Raw genomic sequence first — 22280 nt, forward strand, 5'->3', positions numbered from 1 at the left:
GAGCCATAGAGGATGCGTGACTAACTTCCTCGGCAAAATACCACGCGAAAGGACATCAGCAGGATTGTCGATACCTGAGACATGATAGAAGTTGTCAGCCGGAATGTTTTCCGTAATCTGAACAATGCGGTTGGCAACAAATGTTTGCCACTTATGCGGTGAGCTTTTAGTCCAATAAAACGGACCATAATTGGAATAACTGTCGAGGACAGCGCGGAGTAACTTAGCCATTAAAACCATTGCACATAGTTCTAAACGTGCAATTGTGACGGGTTTTGTCGGGCTGACTTTAGATTTAGCACATAATAATCTAACAGTGTTGCGAGATGACGCATTAACATGAGCCTAGTTCACCGACCCATAAGCCCTTTCACTAGCGTCAGAAAATCCTAAGAGTGTAACTTTACAACCAATAAATACACCAATGTGTCGCGGTACGCGGAAGTCATTAAGAGACAGCAACTCTAAACAGAATTGTTTCCACTTTTTTATAATATAAGAAGGCGGTTCATCATCCCATTGGAGCCCGAGCTGCCAAAGTTCTTTTATCAATAACTTGGCGTATACAATGGTGGGAACAACGAAACGAAATATCCCATAGGCGGGCAACTGACGACAAGATGGTAGTGGTAACCTTAAAATAGAAAGCATCCTCAATGTTATGCCAATGCAAGCCCAATATTTTGTGTTCCATGGATTTGTCAAATTCAAGGAACAACATCACAGGGAATTTTATGAGTGTCAGGAATATGTTTTAAAACAGTTTGACTGTTACTATTCCATTTGACGAGATCCCACTGTGCGCCCTTGAACAAGTCAATAAGTTGACGTGCAGTAGCGACTGCTTCTCGTTCAGTGGGAACCGAGAATGCGTGATCATCCATATATTGAGATGAAAGCGCGATAGCACTCGCGAGCGGGTATTTTTCTCCGTTGTCTTCTATGAGTTGCCTTACTGTACGCAACGCATGGTACGGGGACGACACTAAGCTGAAACAAACTCTTTGAAAACAATATAACTGCAACGGTTCGTCAGGATTAAAGCGGTATAAAAAACATTGATAGCGGCGATCAGATTCGCGCATTCCTAGCTGCAAGAACTGTTGGCGGCAGTCTGTCGTCATAGCAACGGCATGAAAACGAAAATTCAAAATATTTTTTATTATTTCGCCTTGCAAGTTCGGCCCTGTATGCAGTATATCATTAAGCGATATCTTACTTCCAGTAGTAGTGGTGGAGGCGTCCATAACAATACGTAAACGAGTGGATATTTTGTCTTCACGCACAACACAAAAATGCGAAATAACGTAAATCGGATCGTGAGTATCATAGCGCGGCGCGGGTGCGATGTAATTTCTCGCGATATACTCTCGTATAACATCATCATAAGCCAATCTTAATTTCGGTGATGCTTCTAATTTTCTATCGAGACACAGAAAGCGCCTACGTGCGATATCGAAAGAGTCACCAGGTGTGTACACATCCCCTTTGAACGGAAGGGCAACTATGGGTATTTTAACCTTAGTATTATGTGATTGTGACAGAAAAGCATTTTATATAGCGAAATTTTATACTGTACTATCTATAATGACCTTAAATATTTTAATACTTTAATACAAGTCATAGGACTAACGTTGTTTACAAGGTATCTATCCCTTTTATTTATGTATAATTAAGGACGCGTTCTCAATACAGAGAGGTATCGAATCGCACCACTACACTGACACCGCTCAAACACATATACACGAACTTATAGTTAATTGCGGGAATAAAATGAATTTTGATACATTAGCAAGTTTGAATTTTTTTCACAGTTAACTTTAATGTTTTTTTTAATACCTAAGTATTTTTGATAATTGGTGGATGTATTCGTTTAGTAGTTAAATATTAAAACGTTAGATGGCAATTCTGTCGCATAACATCGTGTGCAAACGCAGTTTTTGTTAAAAACCAAGATGGCCGCCCCTAAAAATTATGATTACACCAATACTGACATTGAATCGGAGGTTCTCGAGGGTGCAGAGATCGAATTTAGGATCATTTTTGAATTCCAAGATGGCCGCCGCGCAAAATTATGATTCAACAATATGGGTATCGAATCTGAGGTTCCCGAGAGCGCAGAGAACGAATTTGGGATAAATTTCTTAATCCAAGATGGCCGCCGCGCAAAATTATGATTTCAACAATACGGATATCGAATCAGAGGTCTTCAAGGGTGCAGAGATCGAATTTGGGATCATTTTTTAAATCCAAATTGGCTGCCGCGCAAAATTATAATTTCAACAATATGGTTATCGTATTCGACGTTCTCGAGGGTGCAGAGAACGAATTTGGGATCATTTGTGAATTGAAACTTCTTTGCCTTTCTTATGACGGTAAAGTTTTTATGGATGAAACGGAATAAAGTGTCACGAAAATGAAGGACGTTTTTATCCAAGAAGAGGGGAGGGAGATTGGGTCTGATTGAGATAGAGTGAGAATGGGCGAATATAGCATGAAGCAGATGGTACCGAAGTAAAACACCTTCGCTCCTAGCTTTGTGTCGTGCAGGTTTAGCGTGGCCGCGGGTAAGTAGAACATCTAATAATTTATAATATTGACAAAAACAATTGGCTTAGAGAACAGATTAGGATAATTATTAATAATTAAAATGTGTCGTTTGTTGCTTTGGACGTAGCTTCCCCCCTAAGGACACCTCCCCTAAAAGCCTTGTGGGGTATCGTTGGATAGGTCTTTGAAAATTAGATCAGGGTTTATATATGACATTTCCATTGGTCTTTTGAAATTAATGCGGGATTAAGGAAGATATACGTCACATTCATGTAATAGTTTATACCTAATGATTACAATATCTATTGAAATAACTCTTCTTGACATAATATGATGGTTATAATTTTTTTTTATGGAATAGGAGGTCAAACGAGCGTACGGGTCAACTGTTGTTAAGTGATCACCCCCGCCCACAATCTCTTGCAACACCAGAGGAATCACAGGAGCGTTGCCGGCCTTTAAGGAAGGTGTACGCGCTTTTTTTGAAGGTACCCATGTCGTATCGTCCCGGAAACACTGCACAAGGAAGTTTATTCCACAGCTTTGTAGTACGTGGAAGAAAGCTCCTTGTAAAACGCACTGTGGAGGACCGCCACACATCCAGATGGTAGGGATGATATCCTAACTTGTGGCGTGTCGTGCGAAGGTGGAATTCGGCGGCAGGAATCAGGTTAAACAGCTCTTCGGAACACTCCCCGTGATAAATGCGGTAGAAGACACACAATGAAACGACGTCTCTACGCAGCGCCAAGTGATCCAGCCGTTCACAGAGCACTGGGTCCCCGACAATTCGAGCTGCTCTGCGTTGCACGCGGTCAAATGGATCGAGCTGATACTGGGGTGCACCAGAGATGACAGCAATACTCCATGTGTGGCCGGACCTGCGCTTTGTACAGCGCTAGAATGTGGGCCGGCTTGAAGTATTGCCGTGCTCTATTGATGACGCCCAGTTTCTTTGAAGCCAATTTGGCTTTGCCCTCCAGATGACCACGAAATTGGCAAGCGCTCGAGATTTCGATTAGACGAGGCTTTTAGGGAGGTGTTGTCGAAGAGCGGTGATACGAGAAATGGGGTTTTTTAGTGGTAAAAGGGGCAAACTTGAGTCTTCGGGGGGTTAAATTGGACAAGGTTCAATTTACCCCATTCCGCGACCTTCTCAAGAGAGGACTCGATAGAAGACACAAGTTTCTCCCGGCACTGTTCGACGATTTCTTGAGAGAGACCTGCATGGCCCCTGTATACGGCATCACCAGTGCTATCGTCCGCATAGCAATGAATGTTGGAGGTGTCCAACATATCATTGATATGCAGAAGAAACAGCGTAGGAGATAGCACACAGCCTTGGGGCACTCCGGCATTCACGGGCTTCGGGTTCGAGCAATGTCCGTCGATAACGACCTATATGCTGCGCCCAGTGAGGAAGCTGGAGGTCCACTTGCACAAGCTCTCGGGAAGCCCAAATGATGGAAGTTTTGAGAGGAGCGCCTTGTGCCATACACGATCAAAGGCCTTCGCTATATCCAGGCCAACTGCCAGGCCTTCCTCCTTGCTTTCAATAGCCACAGCCCATCCATGTGTTAGGTATACCAGAAGATCACCTGCCGACCGACCATGGCGAAAGCCGTATTGTCGGACGTTGATCAACTGGTGACCTTCTAGGTATACCAAGAGTTGACGGCTAATTATGCTCTCCATGATTTTGGAGAGCAGGGAGATAATAGCAATAGGCCTGTAGTTTGCCGGATCCGAACTGTCTCCTTTTTTTGGATCGGATGGACAAGGGCTGATTTCCATGAGTCAGGGACTACGCATTTTGAATAAGAGTACCGGAATAAACGCGTTAGCACCGGCGTCAACTCAGGGGCACCCGTTCTAAGCACGATTGGAGAAATGCCATCCGGCCCGCTCGACTTCCTGACGTCCAACGAAAACAGAGCTCGCCTAACAGTTTTCTGTCTGAACTGTACTTCAGGCATAGAGCTCTGACACCACGGGATGGTTGGCGGTATTTTTCCGTTGTCGTCAAGAGTCGAGTTGGAGGCGAAAAGAGCACACAGAAGATCGGCTTTCTCTTTTGCCGTATGGGCCAGGGTGTCATTCCTCATGTGCAACGGAGGCATGGACGGCTGGCTGAAGTTACCCAGAGCAGCTTACGACTACGACCAGAACTTGCGTGTTCCGGTCGGGTAACTGGAAAGCTGCTCGCCGATTGATATTGAAGAACTGATAAGAGGGGTAGAGCTTCTTGTGGTTGAAAAAGGGATGACGATGACGGAATGTGTTTTGTAAATATTGTGGGTGAAAAGTCGAAACGTAAATATTTCTATTTTGTGTTGTCTGATGCTTTGGACGTGCCCCCCCCCCCCTTCTTTGCAGTATCGTAGGTTAGTAAAATCATACAATTAATAAATTATACTTTATTGGATATAATTAACTTTAATTTTTTTCTAAGGTATGGTTGCATTTATCAGCTTATTTAGGGAATAAAGAATTAATTTAGCATGTGGGATATTGTTAGACAGGCTTATTATAATAAAGTTTAAGTTTATGAATGAATTCTAATTTTGACGCTGTAAATTACACCCATAAAGAAAAGGTTGTTGATTTCATAGGCGTCATCTTGGATTTCGATTTTGACCCGATATTCGTTATTGTTGACCCCGAAAACCATGACAATAACACCCATGAAGAGAAGTTGGTGAATTTCATAGGCGCCATCTTGAAATTCAATTTTGACCCGGAATTCGTTATTGTTGACCCACAAAAACCATGAAATGACACCCATGAAGAAAAGTTGCCAATTTTATAAGCGCCATCTTGGATTTCGATATAGACCTTCCCGCTTATTCATAATAGTCTGCTCACTTAAAGCATTGCTAATTCTCACTGTGTCTTCTTCTATTGACCTAAGTCGTAAGAATGAGAAAAAACACTCCTTAGCAGCTGTTTTAAGGTAGCGGATCATTATGAATAAGGGGGCTTATATTTAGAGATGAACTTATAAACCACTAGTTCTTCAAAAAAATACAGAAACATTATTTTTAGAAAATCTGACTGCGTACAAAATATATAAAGTATCAAAGACAGTATTGTAGAACCTTTAAAAAATATTCATGTGCGTACAGCGATCTCTCCGAGCACGAGCTGCAGCTTACAACCGACACAATGTCTTCCCACGACGACCGCCGAGCGCGGACTAGCGTAGTTTCGATAGATCTTTCTGTTCAATGCGTACGGAGTGACAAGATAAAATAACCCTTAATAGCACATATTAAAGCTCATGCTTATCAGAAAAATATATGTATTTTAGTCGATTCATTTTTATTTTTGACTGAGATTATTTATAACATATTCATTAATTTATTTCCCTTGTTTTTGAAAATATTATATCTGCTTTCCTTACGTATTTTTAAGAGACAAAATTATGTAAGTAGTAGCAGAAAAAATATCCTGAATGAAGCCCCATTTCATCAATTTCGTGTGAAGAGGTAACGGATAGTCGCTTATACGACATAAAATATCAGAATTTCAAAGCAAAAATTATTAATTAATCCCTCTAATTGGAGATAAAGAAGTAATCTGTTTGTGGCAATTTTTAGTTATGTTAGATTTAGTTTCATTTCATCACAAACTCTACCGAAAAATATCTTATTTTTGTCGGATTCGCAAACGCGTCCTTAAGCCATGATATTATTTTATGCTACAGTTGTATAATGAGGATCAAAAAACACGAGTCACCGGCGGCTTACATCGCAATGAATGACGCCATGAGTGTTTTGGACCTAGTGATACAACGTGTCGCATACAATATTATGTTTTCTACAAGTAGGGTCCGTACTCCGTAGCTACTACGTAAGTCGGTACTGGGAGCCGATCTTATTCCTAGCCAACAGATATGTTTGAAGAGTTTAAGCAATAAACAATCATATATCGTGAACTTATAATGTCAAATAGTGTCAAGTAGGTAATTATTATGCATACCTACTTATCGCTGGTGACGGGTTTTAGTTTTCTTTCAAGGAATGGCAAAATTTACATTACATTTAAATGTTAATTGTAATAATTTAAACACTAGGATGCCACAATCGCTCGTCGTACCGCTTCACTGAGGCGTATATTTGAGCGAAGCGAGGTAAACTAAGTCTGTGTGCAAAAACAAAACAAAATTAATCCAAACAAAAACAATAAAAATAATCTTTTGGAATTTGGCACCATTTTTAAAAATAAGGAATTAGCGCCCTATTTGGTCACATGAGAAACATTTGCTGATTTCAATAACTAAGAACCTGGCAGTCGAATCACTATCGATTGATAGGAGTGTTACATTTAAAACTTATTGTGATTTGATAAATCTGCTCAATTTAAAAAAAAATAGAATCATTTGTAAATCATCTTTGTTTTTAATTATAATAATTGAATCAAGTCGAAATTCAAAATTCTGTATCGACAATAACCTAGAAAATAACGAAAGCTTTCTATGAGTTCAAATTTTTTTTAAATCGGTCGAGAAATGGCTGAGAAATAATTTAACACAGAAATCAATTGGAGTCACCCAGTTGGAGCTCCGCTCAGTTTCGCTCAATAAAAATACTATGTATGTAATATAGTATGTACTATGTATTACCAAATATTTCAATGAACCTACCATACCTAAGCTAGATTTTGTTGGCTGTGTCATCAAAAGAAATGTGCTTTTTAGGCGACATTATAGTACGGTAAACAATTCTTTTTTAGGCCATAGAGTATAGACTTTCAAAGACTCAATAAAGTATGTACTCGTAGTTATAGTGTGATCGTGGCTGTTTATATGGTAGATAAAAGTTGGGGCGTAGAAAAAAGACTTATTATGCCTATTTCAAATAGATTCAGTAGGTACTTTTTGCAATTATTTCTGTTCAAGAATACATAACTTAAATTATTTAATATTTTTTCAGGAATACACAAATATACTAGAAAAATATTAAATCCAAATAGACAACCGGTTAGTGAGATCTTGATGTTACTGTCTCGAGTTCCAGATGATAATATATTGGTAAAGCCTCAAACAGTTTAATATTCATTAACATATATAGCTTGAAGTATTTAATAAGATTATTTCATTACTTGACACATTACAATAAAAAAAAACTACGTTTACAAAAAACCGACTTCAAAAACTGAAAAGTATCAAGTAACTAAAAATATAATTTAATGTCCTGTACTTTCCCCGGGGCGTAAAAAGAATAGGGGAGTCCCAGGCCCATGGGTGTCGTAAGAGGCGACTAAGGGCTTTTTAGAAGAGGGAGAGTCACGCTGCCGTCTTATGACGTCAGCACAATCGGGCCAGACTCGTCCGGGTTAATTACCACACTCGCACAGAATACCGGCGTGAAGTAGCGGCCTAGTGCCGCTATGTTTCGCATAGGTTAGTGTCGAGGACCGGAGGCCATCCCTTCCCCCCCTCCCCCCAAAATATGAGAGCGGTCCGTAAAAAGATATTACCCCAGGAGGGGCTCTACCAGAGCCGGAGAATTCCTCCCCGAGCACTCTCGCTCGGGCTGCCCTTCGTATTCTGGGGTGGGCACAGAACCGCGCATGACCGAGGACAAACTAGTTTTTTTTTTTGAGAGGAGGAAATACAGTTACGTATTTACGCCCCGGAACGGGGTGTAATATGTCGGATTCAAGTATCGACACCCCATACCGACTAAAACCTCCTCTATGCTGTTAGCCATGCTTTTACAGCGACATAGGACATGGGCCGTGGAGGCCGCAAAGACTACGCAACAACAGTCGCGGGGCGTCTCCTAAGGAGACTCGAACCTCGGACCGGCTGTGTGCTTGTGAGAAGGAGAGAGAATGAAAATGAAGGTGAAAGAGAAAGACATGAGAAGAACACACTCGCCGGCGAGTGTGGTGATGTTTTGTGTGATGTATGTATGTGTTTATGAGTGTATTTATGTATATTTGTATGTATATAAGAAGTGTAAATGTTTGTGTGCATGTATGTTTGTGTTTGTGTCTGTTTGTGGAGTGTGTTTGTGATTGTGTAAGTGGTGTATGTCAGTCCGTCAGTCCGTGAGTGAGTGTGAGTGGAGTGAAACGATTACAGGACGAGGACTGACGTCTGGTCGGGTATAAAAAGAATGTGTGGTGTATCTAGGTTGCAGGCCGCTGGCCATCGTCAGAGTGACGAGTGCCAGTGCCGCCTACGAAGGCGGTGTGTGCGTGTCTGTGGCGGTGTGTGCGTGTCTGTGTCGGTGTTTGTGTGGGTGCCGCGTTCGCGATGGTGATGTCGTCATCAGGGACTACCGAGACGTGCCTGGGACGTCTTATTGGGTTGAGACTGGTGAAGGGGGTGTACCCACATGCCTTCCTAACCAAGATGTTGGGATGGTTAGGCGCCTTGTCAAAGAAGCGTCGCGAGATCTCTTTAAAGTGTTGAGCTATCGTCGGAAGCTCTAGGTCACGGTGAAGATCTACGTTTCGGATGAACCACGGGGCTCCAGTTGCCATGCGCGTGAATTTATTTTGAACTACTTGCAAACGACGTAAGTAGCTCGGTCGGGTGTGTGCAAATACGACACTTGCGTATGAAAGTATGGGCCGTACGATAGTTTTGTACAGCGTCACTTTGTGTTTGAGCGGAAGTTTGCTTCGCCCTCACACAAGTGGATAAGGCGACTGAGGACAAATCGGGCTCTAATGCATACCGTATCGATATGTTTCTTGGAGTTCATATTGCTGTTGAACGTGACTCCTAAGTATTTGTAATCCTTCACCCACGGTATGGGTGTTTCATACAATTTAATAACGTCGGTCGGTCGTTTTTTAGCGCGGATGCTATTCGCGTTACCGAAGAGTACCGCTGCACTCTTGGTGGGTTCACTTCAATCCGCCATTTTTTGAACCAATTGCCTAGTTCATCGACGGCGGCTTGAAGCACTTTATTGTTCTTGCTCAAGGTTGAGCGGTTCAAAAGAGCGGAGCCAAAGTAGAGTGCCGTATCGTCAGCATACTGAGCGAGCTGGACGGAGTCCGGACTGAAAAGAGTGGGAGAGAGGACTGAACCCAGTGGCACGCCAGACCTGATGGGTCTGGGTGAGTATAGGGTGCCCTCTACTCGATATCGGAAGGAGCAATCAGTAAGGTAGGCTCGAATGATGCGCACGAGCCTGTCTGGGACTCCCAGTTGATACAGCTTGAATACTAAGCCGTTGTGCCATACCTTGTTGAAGGCCTTCGCGACATCGAAAAACACGGCTGCCGTGGTAGCGGTAGTAGTGGTTGACGCCGTATGAGAATGTACTCGGTAAGTCGGTGAGCCTGCTGGGGACACGAGTGAGCGGTTCTGAATCCGAACTGTATGTCGGGTATCATTTTATGCTCCGCGATGTAATGATTAAGACGCGCGAGAATTAATCTTTCGTTAAGTTTTCCGATCGAGTTAATTAAGCTAATAGGCCTATAGCTACTCGGATTAGCTTTAGGTTTATTGGGTTTTGGGATACCGATAACAATGGAATCCTTCCATTGTTCGGGGAATGCGCTATTAGATAAAAGAATATTAAAAATGGTAACCAATAGAGTAATAAGAGTCGAGGGTAGGATTTTAAGAACCCTATTGTTTATAGTGTCGCGCCCGGGGCCTTCTTGGAGTGAAGCTCCTTAATAATTAGCTTCACCTCTTCGTAAGAGGTGGGTTTTATTGCATCGCTTGAAGGGCTCAGAGCGGTGCGACGTTCAACTTCAAGATCAACTTCGTCAACGTGTGTCGGGTCGGCTGCTGCATTTGGAGAGCACTGACTCTCGATACTATCGGCGAGGCATTCAGCCTTCTCATCGTCATCGAGCGCCGGCTGTAGTCCCGGTCTATCCAAAGAAGGCATGACATTGGGCGGCTCCTGTTTGAACGCGCGAGAAAGCTTCCAGAAAGCCACATGTGAAGGCTTAAGGTTGCCGAGCAAGTGGTCCCAACGTTCCACGGAGTTCCGCGATACGTTCCCGTGCCACCCGCTGTAGGTAGCGGAGGTGGCGCCTATTCTCGACCGACGGATACCTATCGTAAACTCTAGTGGCTCTGTGTTTCTGCGTGAGTAAGTCCCTGACCTCTGCTGGCAGGTTTAGGCGATGCGGTTGCATCGTCGGGACCTGCCTGGAGCAGGCCTTGATGCTATTCTGTATGTGTGACGTCACATGAAAGATAGCACTGGGAGCCGTGTCAACCGAGTCGATGACGTCCGGTATAAGGTCAAGGTCGTCGGACTTGATAGTCTCGAGATCCTTTTCCAGCCGTTGCCAGTCGATCACTCTTTTCGTCGGTGGTCGCACCACCCAAACGGGTGGTGCGATCATTCCTGACTAAGTTATAATTAGCGATACAAGGATCGCGTATACGTAGTTTTAGAAATGCCTCTTGCACTAAGAATAGGTCTAATTGATGTTCGTGAGCGAACTCCTTCACCAAGTATAGTTGAGGCTTAAGGCCTTGAGCGTTAAAATACGCTATACGGAGCGTATGTGGTTTGATGCGATAGCTCGCGAGGTGCCCCTTCTCCCCGCACAAGACGCAGGCCGGGGGCTCCGCGCATTGCGCTGGTCGAGGGCACTCCGGCGTGCCGTGTTTGCCGAGGCACTTCACACACCTCGCAGTTGCGCGCCGAGTGCCCGTATAATTGGCATCTGTGACACTGACCGGGCCCCCGGCGGTTGCGAGGAGCTTCGGCCCGGATGTCCTGAAGGGAGCAAACCGATTTTATTTTGAATATGTCCTTTCCCTCTTGCGTGAGGTCGAGGACGACGAGAACCATGTTGAATGGTTGTTTGGCGATAGTGCCACCCATACGGTGCACCTTGTGTGCTGGGTATCCCTGCTCTCTGAGGTCCGACAGAATGTCAGCCTCGTTTATCGCTAGGCTTGTGAAAAACTGGAAGCCTGAGGGGCTTCCGTGCGGTCTGGAGTATCTACGGGGACCTTAGGGGTCGCTTGGGTAGAATATGCCTGTAGAACAGGCGGACGAGCCGATCTTAAGATCAGTTTATCCGAGGCCGCGGAGCTCGCGTCAGAAATGCTTCCGACTTCCATTTCTGATTCGTCATCCGACGACTTGTCGGATGCCGAGACGTATTTTTTGGTTTTGGTGGCGGCTACCGCCCTATCTATCTGGTCCGCTATGAAGGAACCCTCGTCAAGAACCAATGGTGAAGCCATGGTTCATATAATATTAGTTTATGATTATTAAAAGGGCAACAACCCCCGCTGCCCGAGTCAGGCAGAGGAGGAATATAATAATTAAGTGGACAACTATAGTTTAGTTGTACACTTGTACATTAATAAAATAATATTAATAATAATAAAATATAGCAAAATCAACAGAAGTTAATAATAATAATTAAGCCTCAGACTTAGCTTTACTGGATGTAGACTGGCTGGGCCGGAACCCCGATGTACGCTGTGCAGACCCTCGCGGAGAAGACACACACGGCACGAACTGCTACACACAAACACACACGATTAACGTTCAGAATCACAAAACACAAACACTGATGCTAACTATCACGATCGTAAAACCGGGTAATTAACACTGATAATAACAAGCTACATTCTACGAAGGAACGTAGCAGGTACGAGACTCAAAGAGTCACGAACAATAGCGCGCGATAACAATAGCTAGCTCAGGTAGGCTGAGCAGATAGTGCAGTAACGCAGGTAATAAAGTATTCGAAAAAGGACAGATAACGGGGCACGTGTGCTCGCGTTGCCTGCCTGGATCTACCTGCCGACAAGCGAGGCAGTAACACCACGGCACCCCGCTCCACGCTCAACGTGGACTTTTGCAATGTCAGGGGAATTCACTCCAATTTAAACGCCGTCCACCACCACCTTGAAACGGCACAGCCGGCCTTGTCCTTCCTTACGGAGACGCAGATATCACGACCTATCGATACGTCATATTTAACGTACCCCGGGTACAAAATTGAGCACAATTTTTTGCCTCATGTCGGGGTATGTGTGTACGTTAAGGAGGATATCTGCTGTCGCCGTCTCGGCAATTTTGAGGGTAGGGACCTGCCTACTCTCTGGCTCCGCGTAGATTTAGAGGACCGCGTCCTCATCTATGCGTGTGTCTACAGGTCCCATAGTGGTAACGCAGAAACCGATCATCTCATGGGCTGCGTTCAAGCTGCAATTGACGAGGTGCTTGCACAGATTCCCTCCGCTGAAATCGTAGTCTTGGGTGATTTCAACGGGCACAATGCCGAATGCCTTGGATCACGTACCACAGACTACGCTGGGCGATCTATACATAATTTTGCATTAGCGTATGGTTTGTCCCAATTGGTTGAGTCGCCAACGCGGCTCCCGGATGTGGATAGCCACATGCCGACCTTATTAGATCATCTGCTGACTACACATTCCGATGGTACCAGGTCTTTGTCGACGCCCATCTCGGAACGTCCGACCATTGCCTGGTCAGGAGTGTAGTGCCTATCCGACGCCAACGTCGCAGACCACCAGCGACCCGCCGCGTTTGGCACTACAAGTCAGCAGCTTGGGATAGGTTACGTTCCTTTTTTGCATCCTACCCTTGGGGCAAGGTTTGTTTCCCTTCGTATGATCCTAGTGCCTGCGCCGTTGCAGTAGCCAATGTGATACTGCAGGGCATGGATATTTTTATACCAAGCTCTGTAGTACCGATCGGTGGCAGATCACAGCCCTGGTTCGATGCGTCAGTCAAAGCAGCATCTGACTGCAAAAAACAGGCGTATCGAACATGGGTTGCGGCGCTGAGCACAAGGGATCCGAACTGCAAAGTGATTAAGAGGAAATATAACCGTGCCTCCAGATTTTTTAAGCGGCAAATCGCCCGTGCGTAATCGAAGCACATCGTCGAAATCGGCGAGCAGCTTTCCAGTTACCCGACCGGAACACGCAAGTTCTGGTCGTTGTTTGAGGCTGCTCTTGGTAACTTCAACCAGCCAACCCTGCCGCCGTTGCACATGAGGAATGACACCCTGGCTCATACGGCAAAAGAGAAAGCCGATCTCCTGTGCGCTCTTTTTGCCTCCAACTCGACTCTTGACGACAACGGAAAAACACCGCCGACTATCCCGCGGTGTCAGAGCTCTATGCCTGAAGTACAGTTCAGACATAAAACTGTTAGGCGAGCTCTGTTTTCGTTGGACGTCAGGAAGTCGAGCGGGCCGGATGGCATTTCTCCAATCGTACTTAGAACGTGTGCCCCTGAGTTGACGCCGGTGCTAACGCGTTTATTCTGTTACTCTTATTCAAAAGGCATAGTCCCTGACTGATGGAAGACAGCCTTTGTCCATCCGATCCAAAAAAAAGGAGACAGTTCGGATCCAGCAAATTACAGACCTATTGCTATTACCTCCCTGCTCTCCAAAATCATGGAGAGCATAATCAACCGCCAGCTCTTGGTATACCTAGAGGGTCAACAGTTGATTAACGACCGACAGTACGGCTTTCGCCATGGTCGGTCGGCAGGTGATCTTCTGGTATACCTAACACATAGATGAGCGGCGGCTATTGAAAGCAAGGGGGAAGGCCTGGCAGTTAGCCTGGATATAGCGAAGGCCTTTGATCGTGTATGGCACAAGGCGCTCCTCTCAAAACTTCCATCATTTGGGCTTCCCGAGAGCTTGTGCAAGTGGACCTCCAGCTTCCTCACTGGGCGCAGCATACAGGTCTTTGTCGACGGATATTGCTCGAACCCGAAGCCCGTGAATGCTGGAGTGCCCCAAGGCTGTGTGCTATCTCCTACGCTGTTTCTTCTGCATATCAATGATATGTTGGACACCTCCTAAATACATTGCTATGCAGATGACAGCACTCCGTATACACGGACCATGCAGGTCTCTCTCGGGAAATCGTCGACCAGTGCCGGGAGAAACTTGTATCTTCTGTCTAGTCCTCTCTCGAGAAGGTCGCGGAATGGGGTAAATTGAACTTTGTCCAATTTAACCCCCAGAAGACACAAGTTTGCGCGTTTACCACTAAAAAAACCCCATTTGTCGTATCACCGCTCTTCGAGAACACTTCTCTTAAAGCCTCGCCTAGTATCGGAATACTGGGTCTCAACCGATTGCCTATTTCGTGGCCATCTGGAAAAAGCTGGGCGTCATCAATAGAGCACGGCAATACTTCAAGGCGGCCCACATACTAGCGCTCTACAAAGCGCAGGTCCGGCCACACATGGAGTATTGCTGTCATCTCTGGTCTGGCGCACCCCAGTATCAGCTCGATCCATTTGACAGCGTGCAACGTAGAGCAGCTCGAATTGTCGGGGACTCAGTGCTCTGTGAACGGCTGGATCACTTGGCGTTGCGTAGAGACGTCGCTTCGTTGTGTGTCTTCTTCCGCATTTATCTTAACACCAGGTGACCGGAACGCTCGTTTGTCCTCCTATTCCATAAAAAAAATACACCTCTAATGCAAACCTTTACCTTTAATATTAATAAGATACTATTATTTATATGTGCTACCTATTGCTAGGTCTTAGGTGAGTGCCAAGCCCTTAACAAAATAAAACTTAAAATTATAAACTTACTGTAATTATTTAGGTTGTATGGCCACGTGTGTCTGTCCGCTTGGTTCTAGACGAAGCTATCCCATTCAAAGTCACGCGTGGCGAGTGTAGGTTTACCTTTATTACATTTGGCTTGGCACCGACTTCAAAGCTCAATATGTAGCACATACAAATAATAGTATTTTATTAATATTAAAGGTAAAGGTTTGCATAAGAGGTGTATTAAATTAAATTTTTAGTTATTTGATACTTTTCAGTTTTTGAAGTTTGTTTTTTTATACGTAGTGTTTTTTTTATTTTTTACGTTTTAGTGTCAGTTAATAATAATATACAATCAACCTGAATGAAAACTCCAAAAAAAAGCCGGACACAGAAAACAATTATGTAATCCAGGTAGACAAAAATTTTCATATAAAATATGTTCATAAGCCAAACTATGTAAAAATGTTATGGCATCTTTGTCAGTTTTACATAAATTATTTTGTACAATTACATTATTTTTTTGTCCCCATGATTCTTCTAATCAAGTCAGACAACTTTCAATGCAAGCTGAAGACACTATCAACTCAGTTTTCTTTAATGGTTTCCAATTGCAGCTTCAACATTGCCCGTGTACTATATAGTCCAACAACTTTGTGCGCGACCGTTCCACGGGGTGACAGACCCGTGATCATACGCGAGTTTCACACGGTGCCCTTCCCCGCAACACCACCCGCTACCCGCTGACATCTTATTACACCGTCCTCGCGACCGTATGTCACCCCGTAGGACGGTCGCGCACGAAGTTGTTAGACTAGAATTAAAATTCGTTTATATTTTTCAGCAAAATTGTGAAGAATTACCATTAGGGGACCTGTGTGACGACGAAGGAGCAATATGATCTGAAGTATAAGAATTATTTTGTGATTAAGCAGTTAATGAAATGTAAAATAAATAATTCATATTCTATAGTCGATTAAATATGTATGAGCGATATATTTGTTTATTTAGCTATAACATGTTTCTTTTCTAATACCTAAAACTCATAGATAAGAATATGCAAAATGTGTACAAATATCCATTATGCATGTGATTGGTTTATTCCACAGGTTTATTCGGACGTATAACGTTTCCCGCGTTTATTTCAAGGCTGCTTGACATTCGGATAACTTCAGAATTATCATTGTGTTGTTTGGGTTTTAGCCTTTGTTATCTTCTAAAGTATTCATGACAATGATATGCTGTAAATGACAATTATAATATATACATTTAATATGCAAGAATATAATCATATTTGCCTAGGTTTAAAATAGAATAAGAGTCATAATATCTTGGGTATCACGTTAGATAAAAAGCTTCAGTGGGGTCCACATATTACCCATCTAGCAGATAGACTCAGCTCTGCGGCATATGCAGTTAGAAAGATTAGAGAGTACACGAATGTTGCGACCGCTAGATTAGTGTACTTTAGTTATTTTCACAGCATCATGACGTACGGTATATTACTATGGGGTCATGCTGCTGACATTGATATAGTGTTTGCACTGCAAAAGAGAGCTGTTCGTGCTTTATATCAGCTTGGTTATAGACAGTCTCTCAAAGAAAAATTTAAAGAAATAAATATTATGACTGTTCATTGTCAGTACATTTCTGAAAATTTAATATATGTTCACAAAAATCGTCACGTTTTTGCTCTTAATAGTGATTTTCATTATTATAACACTAGAAATAAGGGATTGCTTGTAACTAATTCTAGTAGGCTTCATAAGATACATAATAGCTTTAAGGGTAAATGTATACACTTCTACAATTAAGTCCCAGCCACTGTTCAGGCATTATCTATAAATAAATTTAAATGTTTTATAAAAAAATTGCTCTGTCGTAAATCCTATTACTCCACTGCTGAATATCTAAATGATCGGACAGCCTGGCACTAGATTGTGATTATTTTATAGCGACTGTACAATATTGTATATTTTTATTGAAAAGAGCGCAAAAAAAAGAATTCTGGGAGAGTTTCTTGCGCCGCTTCTTCTCTCTCAGAGCGCCATTTGTTTCCGAAGCGGTAGTAGTAGCTAGTAGTATAAGAAATGACATCAAAAAGAATTCTAAAGGAATCAATTTTGAGAAAATAAATGCCTTTTTATGCCTTTTTAATACTGCCGTAATTCCCTACGTCGTAATTTTAATTAAATCTTTAATGATTGAAATGGTTACTATGAGTTAACAGTAACAGAAAGTGGAATACAATTGAAGAGTTTCTTTTAGCATAGTAGAAGAACTATAATTCTTTAAAACATCATTTTAATGTATCTCTTAAGGTAAGCCTATGCTAGTACATTACTAGCATAGCATAATTTTTCTGAAGTTAAATAAATAACATAAATAATTTAGTAGATATTTACTTATTTATTTAAGCAAACTTTACAGCATTTCTATTCTACAAATTAATATTATTAACTATATACATGTATTACCTTTGACAAAGTTTGGCAGATTAAATTATAATAATAATAAAGCTGGTAAATAAATGGTAATTATATAAAAAAAGAATAAGAAGTCCTGAGTAATGTGTGCATGTGACACATAATTATTAAATAGATATGCGTGTAGTGTGTATGAATATGTGAGAATGTTGTGAGTTGTGAGTAGTGTGTAGTGTTCAGTCTAATGGGCATCGTTCTCAGCTTGAGACATGTGCTCGATCATAATGAAAAAAATGTCAATATCTTTATATTGTTTTTCGAATAAATTTACTATCCTTGTGGTCTACTCGCATAATCGACAACGATACATTCGGAACGATACGATAATACTCCGAATATATCGGAACTATCCTACTCTAACAAATGTTCGAATTCCTTATCGTTTATCGTTACCATAGACTAATAGTTTGATTTTTTTACGATGTTAGTGTGAATGAAATACGTTCAAACCTAAACATTATCTGTGCTATGTCAAAAGTCAAAACATAGTTTAGGCGCTAAGGACCATGCCAGACTCTGCACCACCAATTTGGTATCATTTACACATAATGTAAATGTTAAAAAATATGTAATGAATATAATATGACCATTTAAAATTGAATAATTAATACAAAACTTGCGGATAATAAAATGTAAAAAATGTAACTCAACCCTTCTCGTCGACTTCCTATTTCTCAGGCGGCCATTTGCATTATTTCTACGCAAAAACGATCAACAAAATGACTGAAATGACTTAGCAGTAAAAAAATCCTGTTGAATAGTAAATCACATATAATTATTTCAATAATATTTATTAAGTATGTATATTGTATGGCAAATATATCTATACAACTTGAAACGATAATAGCATCGACAGCCTAGAAGGTGTCGTTGAGATTATCGTAAAAGTGACGTTTGATTATTTGTGAAATTCGAATATTTGTCTCTGACATTTTCAACTAAGAGTAGGGTTAGGACCGATAATATCGAATAATGTTTCGTTCGTTCCATCATCGTTTCGACATTGATTACGATGTAACTAAGAGTAGGATTCGACACGAATAATGCCACGATTTATCGAATATCGATTTTAGGAGTAGGCCCCCTGTGCAGAACAGAATGTCTGACATAGTTAGTACGCGACTGGCCAACGTCGAAAAGGCGTCTACTCCGTGTATGTGCTGTACTGGCCCATACTCCGATCCGTCCGGTCAGAAGCGAACAATCTATTGTATATTGTTGTATATATAACGAAGTTAAGAAATAAATAAAATTTATAGTGATTATCGTTTCAAAATCCGATGCATGTTTTAGAATCAGTGAACGGATATAGAGACAAGTAATATCGGAAAGCAATATGTAGTGATTCAAATTCTTTCTCGATTGCAGCGTTTGAATTTATTAAACTTTTGGGAGTTCTGACCATTATAGAATTTACCATTTTTTTACTGTTTAAGTGCAGATTATTCGATTACCATTAATGAAAGGAATAATTTTATTCTAGCTCTCAACAACACCCATGCATATACCATATACTTAATATTACCCAGCTGACTCCTATAAGTTCTAAAGAATAACGTAAATTCATAATAATATCAGGACACAAGAAGGATTTTCATTTATAACATCATTATAAAAGATTTGCACTTCCTTTTTTTTTTTTTTTTTGAGGGGAGGAAATACTGTTACGTATTTACGCCCCGGAACGGGGCGTAATATGTCGGACTCGAGTGTCCGCGTAAGCGGACGCCCCATACCGACTAAAACCTCCTCTGTGCTGTTAGCAGCCCTGGCTTTCACAGCGAAGTAGGACGTGGGCCGTGGAGGCCGCAAAGACTACGCAATAACAGTCGCGGGGCGTCTCCTGAGGAAACTCGAACCTCAGACCGGCTGTGTGCTTGTGGGAAGGAGAGAGAATGAAAATGAAAATGAAGATGAAAAGATGAGAAGAACACACACGCCGGCGAGTGTGGTGATGTTTAGTGTAATGTATGTAAGTGTGTATGTATGTGTTTATGATTGTAAGTATGTATGTTTGTATGTGTGTAAGTAGTGTATATGTTAGTGTGCATGTATGTTTGTGTTTGTGTCTGTTTGTGGAGTGTGTTTGTGGTTGTGTAAGTGGTGTATGTCAGTCCGTCAGTCAGTCCGTGTGTTAGTGAGTGTAGTGAAACGATTACAGGACGAGGACTAACGTCTCGTCGGGTATCAAAACAATGTGTGGTGTATCTAGGGTGCGGGCCGCTGGCCATCGTCAGAGTGACGAGTGCCAGTGGTTTGCGGTGGTTGACCGCGCCTACGCCTGCGAAGGCGGTGTGTGCGTGTCTGTGTCGGTGTTTGTGTGGGTGTCGCGTTCGCGATGGTGATGTCGTCATCCGGGTCTACCGTTACGTGTCTGGGACGTCTTATTGGGTTGAGACTATGGTGAAGGGGGGTGTACCCGCATGCCTTCCTAACCAAGATGTTGGGATGGTTAGGCGCCTTGTCAAAGAAGCGTCGCGAGATCTCTTTAAAGTGTTGAGCTATCGTCGGAAGCTCTAGGTCGCGGTGAAGGTCAACGTTTCGGATGAACCACGGGGCTCTGGTTGCCGTGCGCGTGAATTTATTTTGAACTACTTGCAAACGACGTAAGTAGCTCGGTCGGGTGTGCGCGAAAACGACGCTTGCGTATGACAGTATGGGCCGTACGATGGTTTTGTACAGCGTCACTTTGTGTTTGAGCGGAAGTTTGCTTCGCCCACACACAAGTGGATAAAGGCGACTGAGGACAAATCGGGCTCTATTGCATACCGTATCAATATGTTTCTTGAAGTTCATATTGCTGTTGAACGTGACTCCTAAGTATTTGTAATCCTTCACCCACGGTATGGGTGTTTCATACAATTTTATGACGTCGGTCGGTCGTTTTTTAGCGCGGATGCTATTCGCGTTACCGAAGAGTACCACTGCACTCTTGGTGGGGTTCACTTCAATCCGCCATTTTCTGAACCAGTTGCCTAGTTCATCGACGGCGGCTTGAAACACTTTAATGTTCCTGCTCAAGGTTGAGCGGTTCAATAGAGCGGAGCCAAAGTAGAGTGCCGTATCGTCAGCGTACTGAGCGAGCTGGACATTCGGAAACTTGGGAATGTCGCTCGTGAAGAGCGAGAAAAGAGTGGGAGAGAGGACTGAACCCTGTGGCACGCCAGACCTGATGGGTGTGGGTGAGGATAGGGTGCCCTCTACTCGATATCGGAAGGAGCGATCAGTAAGGTAGGCTCGTATGATGCGCACGAGCCTGTCTGGCACTCCCAGTTGATACAGCTTGAATACTAAGCCGTTGTGCCATACCTTGTCGAACCCTATTGTTTATAGTGTCGGGCCCCGGGGCCTTCTTGGAGTGAAGCTCCTTAATGATTAGCTTCACCTCTTCGTAAGAGGTGGGTTTTATTACATCGCCTGAAGGGCTCAGAGCGGAGCGACGTTAAACTTCACGATCAACTTCGTCAACGTGTGTCGGGTCGGCTGCTGCATTTGGAGAGCACTGACTCTCGAGACTATCGGCGAGGCATTCAGCCTTCTCATCGTCATCGAGCGCCGGCTGCAGTCCCGGTCTGTCCAAAGGAGGCATGACAGTGGGCGGCTCCTGTTTGAACGCGCGAGGCAGCTTCCAGAAAGCCACATGTGGTGGCTTAAGGTTGCCGAGCAAGCAGTCCCAACGTTCGCCGCGGAGTTCCGCGATACGTTCCCGTACCACCCGCTGTAGGTAGCGGAGGTGGCGCCTATTCTCGACCGACGGATACCTGTCGTAAAGTCTAGTGGCTCTGTGCTTCTGTGTGAGTAAGTTCCTGACCTCTGGAGGCAGGTTTAGGCGATGCGGTTGCATCGTCGGAACCTGCCTGGAGCAGGCCTTGATCCTATTCTGTATATGTGACGTCACATGAGAGATAGCACTGTGAGCCGAGTCGATGACGTCCGGTATAAGGTCAAGGTCGTCGGACTTGATAGACTCGAGATCCTTTTCCAGCCGTTGCCAGTCGATCACTGTTTTCGTCGGTGGTTGAAAGTTAACCGGTGGGCCTAGATTTAGGACGACGGGCCGGTGGTCTGACTCTAATTCGTGAAAAACCTCGATCGAATTTACATTGAGCGTTACGTTCTTAAGTAACGCAACGTCTAGAATGTCGGGTCGGTGCGCGACGTTATCCGGATAATGTGTTGGTTCGTCGGGTGCTATTACTGAAAAGTTCAGCGTGTCTGTCAGCGAATCTAATAAGATGCCGTTTCTATTTGTGGCTCTACTATTCCAGCTGGAGTGTTTGGCGTTAAGATCGCCACCCACTATGACTGCAGCCCCGTGGCCGAGTAATGCTTCTATATCTGTGTATAATACTTTTTTGTTGGGCGGAAGATAAGCTGAAATAACAGTCATCGGCTGGTGATTCGCCATACTGACCCGGATGGCAGAGGCCTCGATGTTAGTGAGGACCGGAGGATCTATAGGTATACAGTGTAGAGACCTTTTAAAATAAATGAGGGTGCCGCCCATACGGGTGGTGCGATCATTCCTGACTAAGTTATAATTAGCGATACGCGGATCGCGTATACGTGGTTTTAGAAATGTCTCTTGCACTAAGAATAGGTCTAATTGATGTTCGTGAGCGAACTCCTTCACCAAGTCTAGTTGAGGCTTAAGGCCTTGGGATATGCACTTCCCTTTGTTATGTAGGTAGGTTACTGTTCCTTCTCGGGAATGTATAAATAAATACTTCAAAAC

The 22280-nt window shown here is 43.3% G+C and overlaps 1 protein-coding gene across 4 annotated transcripts in view; it reads left to right on the forward strand.

The window, feature by feature from the left end:
* LOC126968296 (multiple C2 and transmembrane domain-containing protein-like) overlaps nucleotides 1-16053 on the forward strand; it is a 41940-nt gene extending 25887 nt beyond the window's left edge. For 2 of the 4 annotated variants that reach the window (XR_007730186.1, XR_007730199.1), the window contains exons 13-15: nucleotides 6380-6510; nucleotides 7485-7582; nucleotides 15904-15929. Coding sequence is in view for 1 of the 4 variants with exons in the window: in XM_050813254.1 (XP_050669211.1) it covers nucleotides 7485-7582; nucleotides 15904-15960 (155 nt within the window). In the remaining 3 variants the exon portion in view is untranslated. Of the gene's footprint in view, nucleotides 1-6379; nucleotides 6511-7484; nucleotides 7583-15903 lie in introns of those variants that run through there. The other 2 variants (XM_050813254.1, XM_050813381.1) reach the window with 2 other exon arrangements.
* Nucleotides 16054-22280: the final 6227 nt, after the last annotated feature.

This window comes from Leptidea sinapis, chromosome 1, assembly GCF_905404315.1.
Source record: "Leptidea sinapis chromosome 1, ilLepSina1.1, whole genome shotgun sequence".
Classification (NCBI taxonomy): Eukaryota; Metazoa; Arthropoda; class Insecta; order Lepidoptera; family Pieridae; genus Leptidea; species Leptidea sinapis.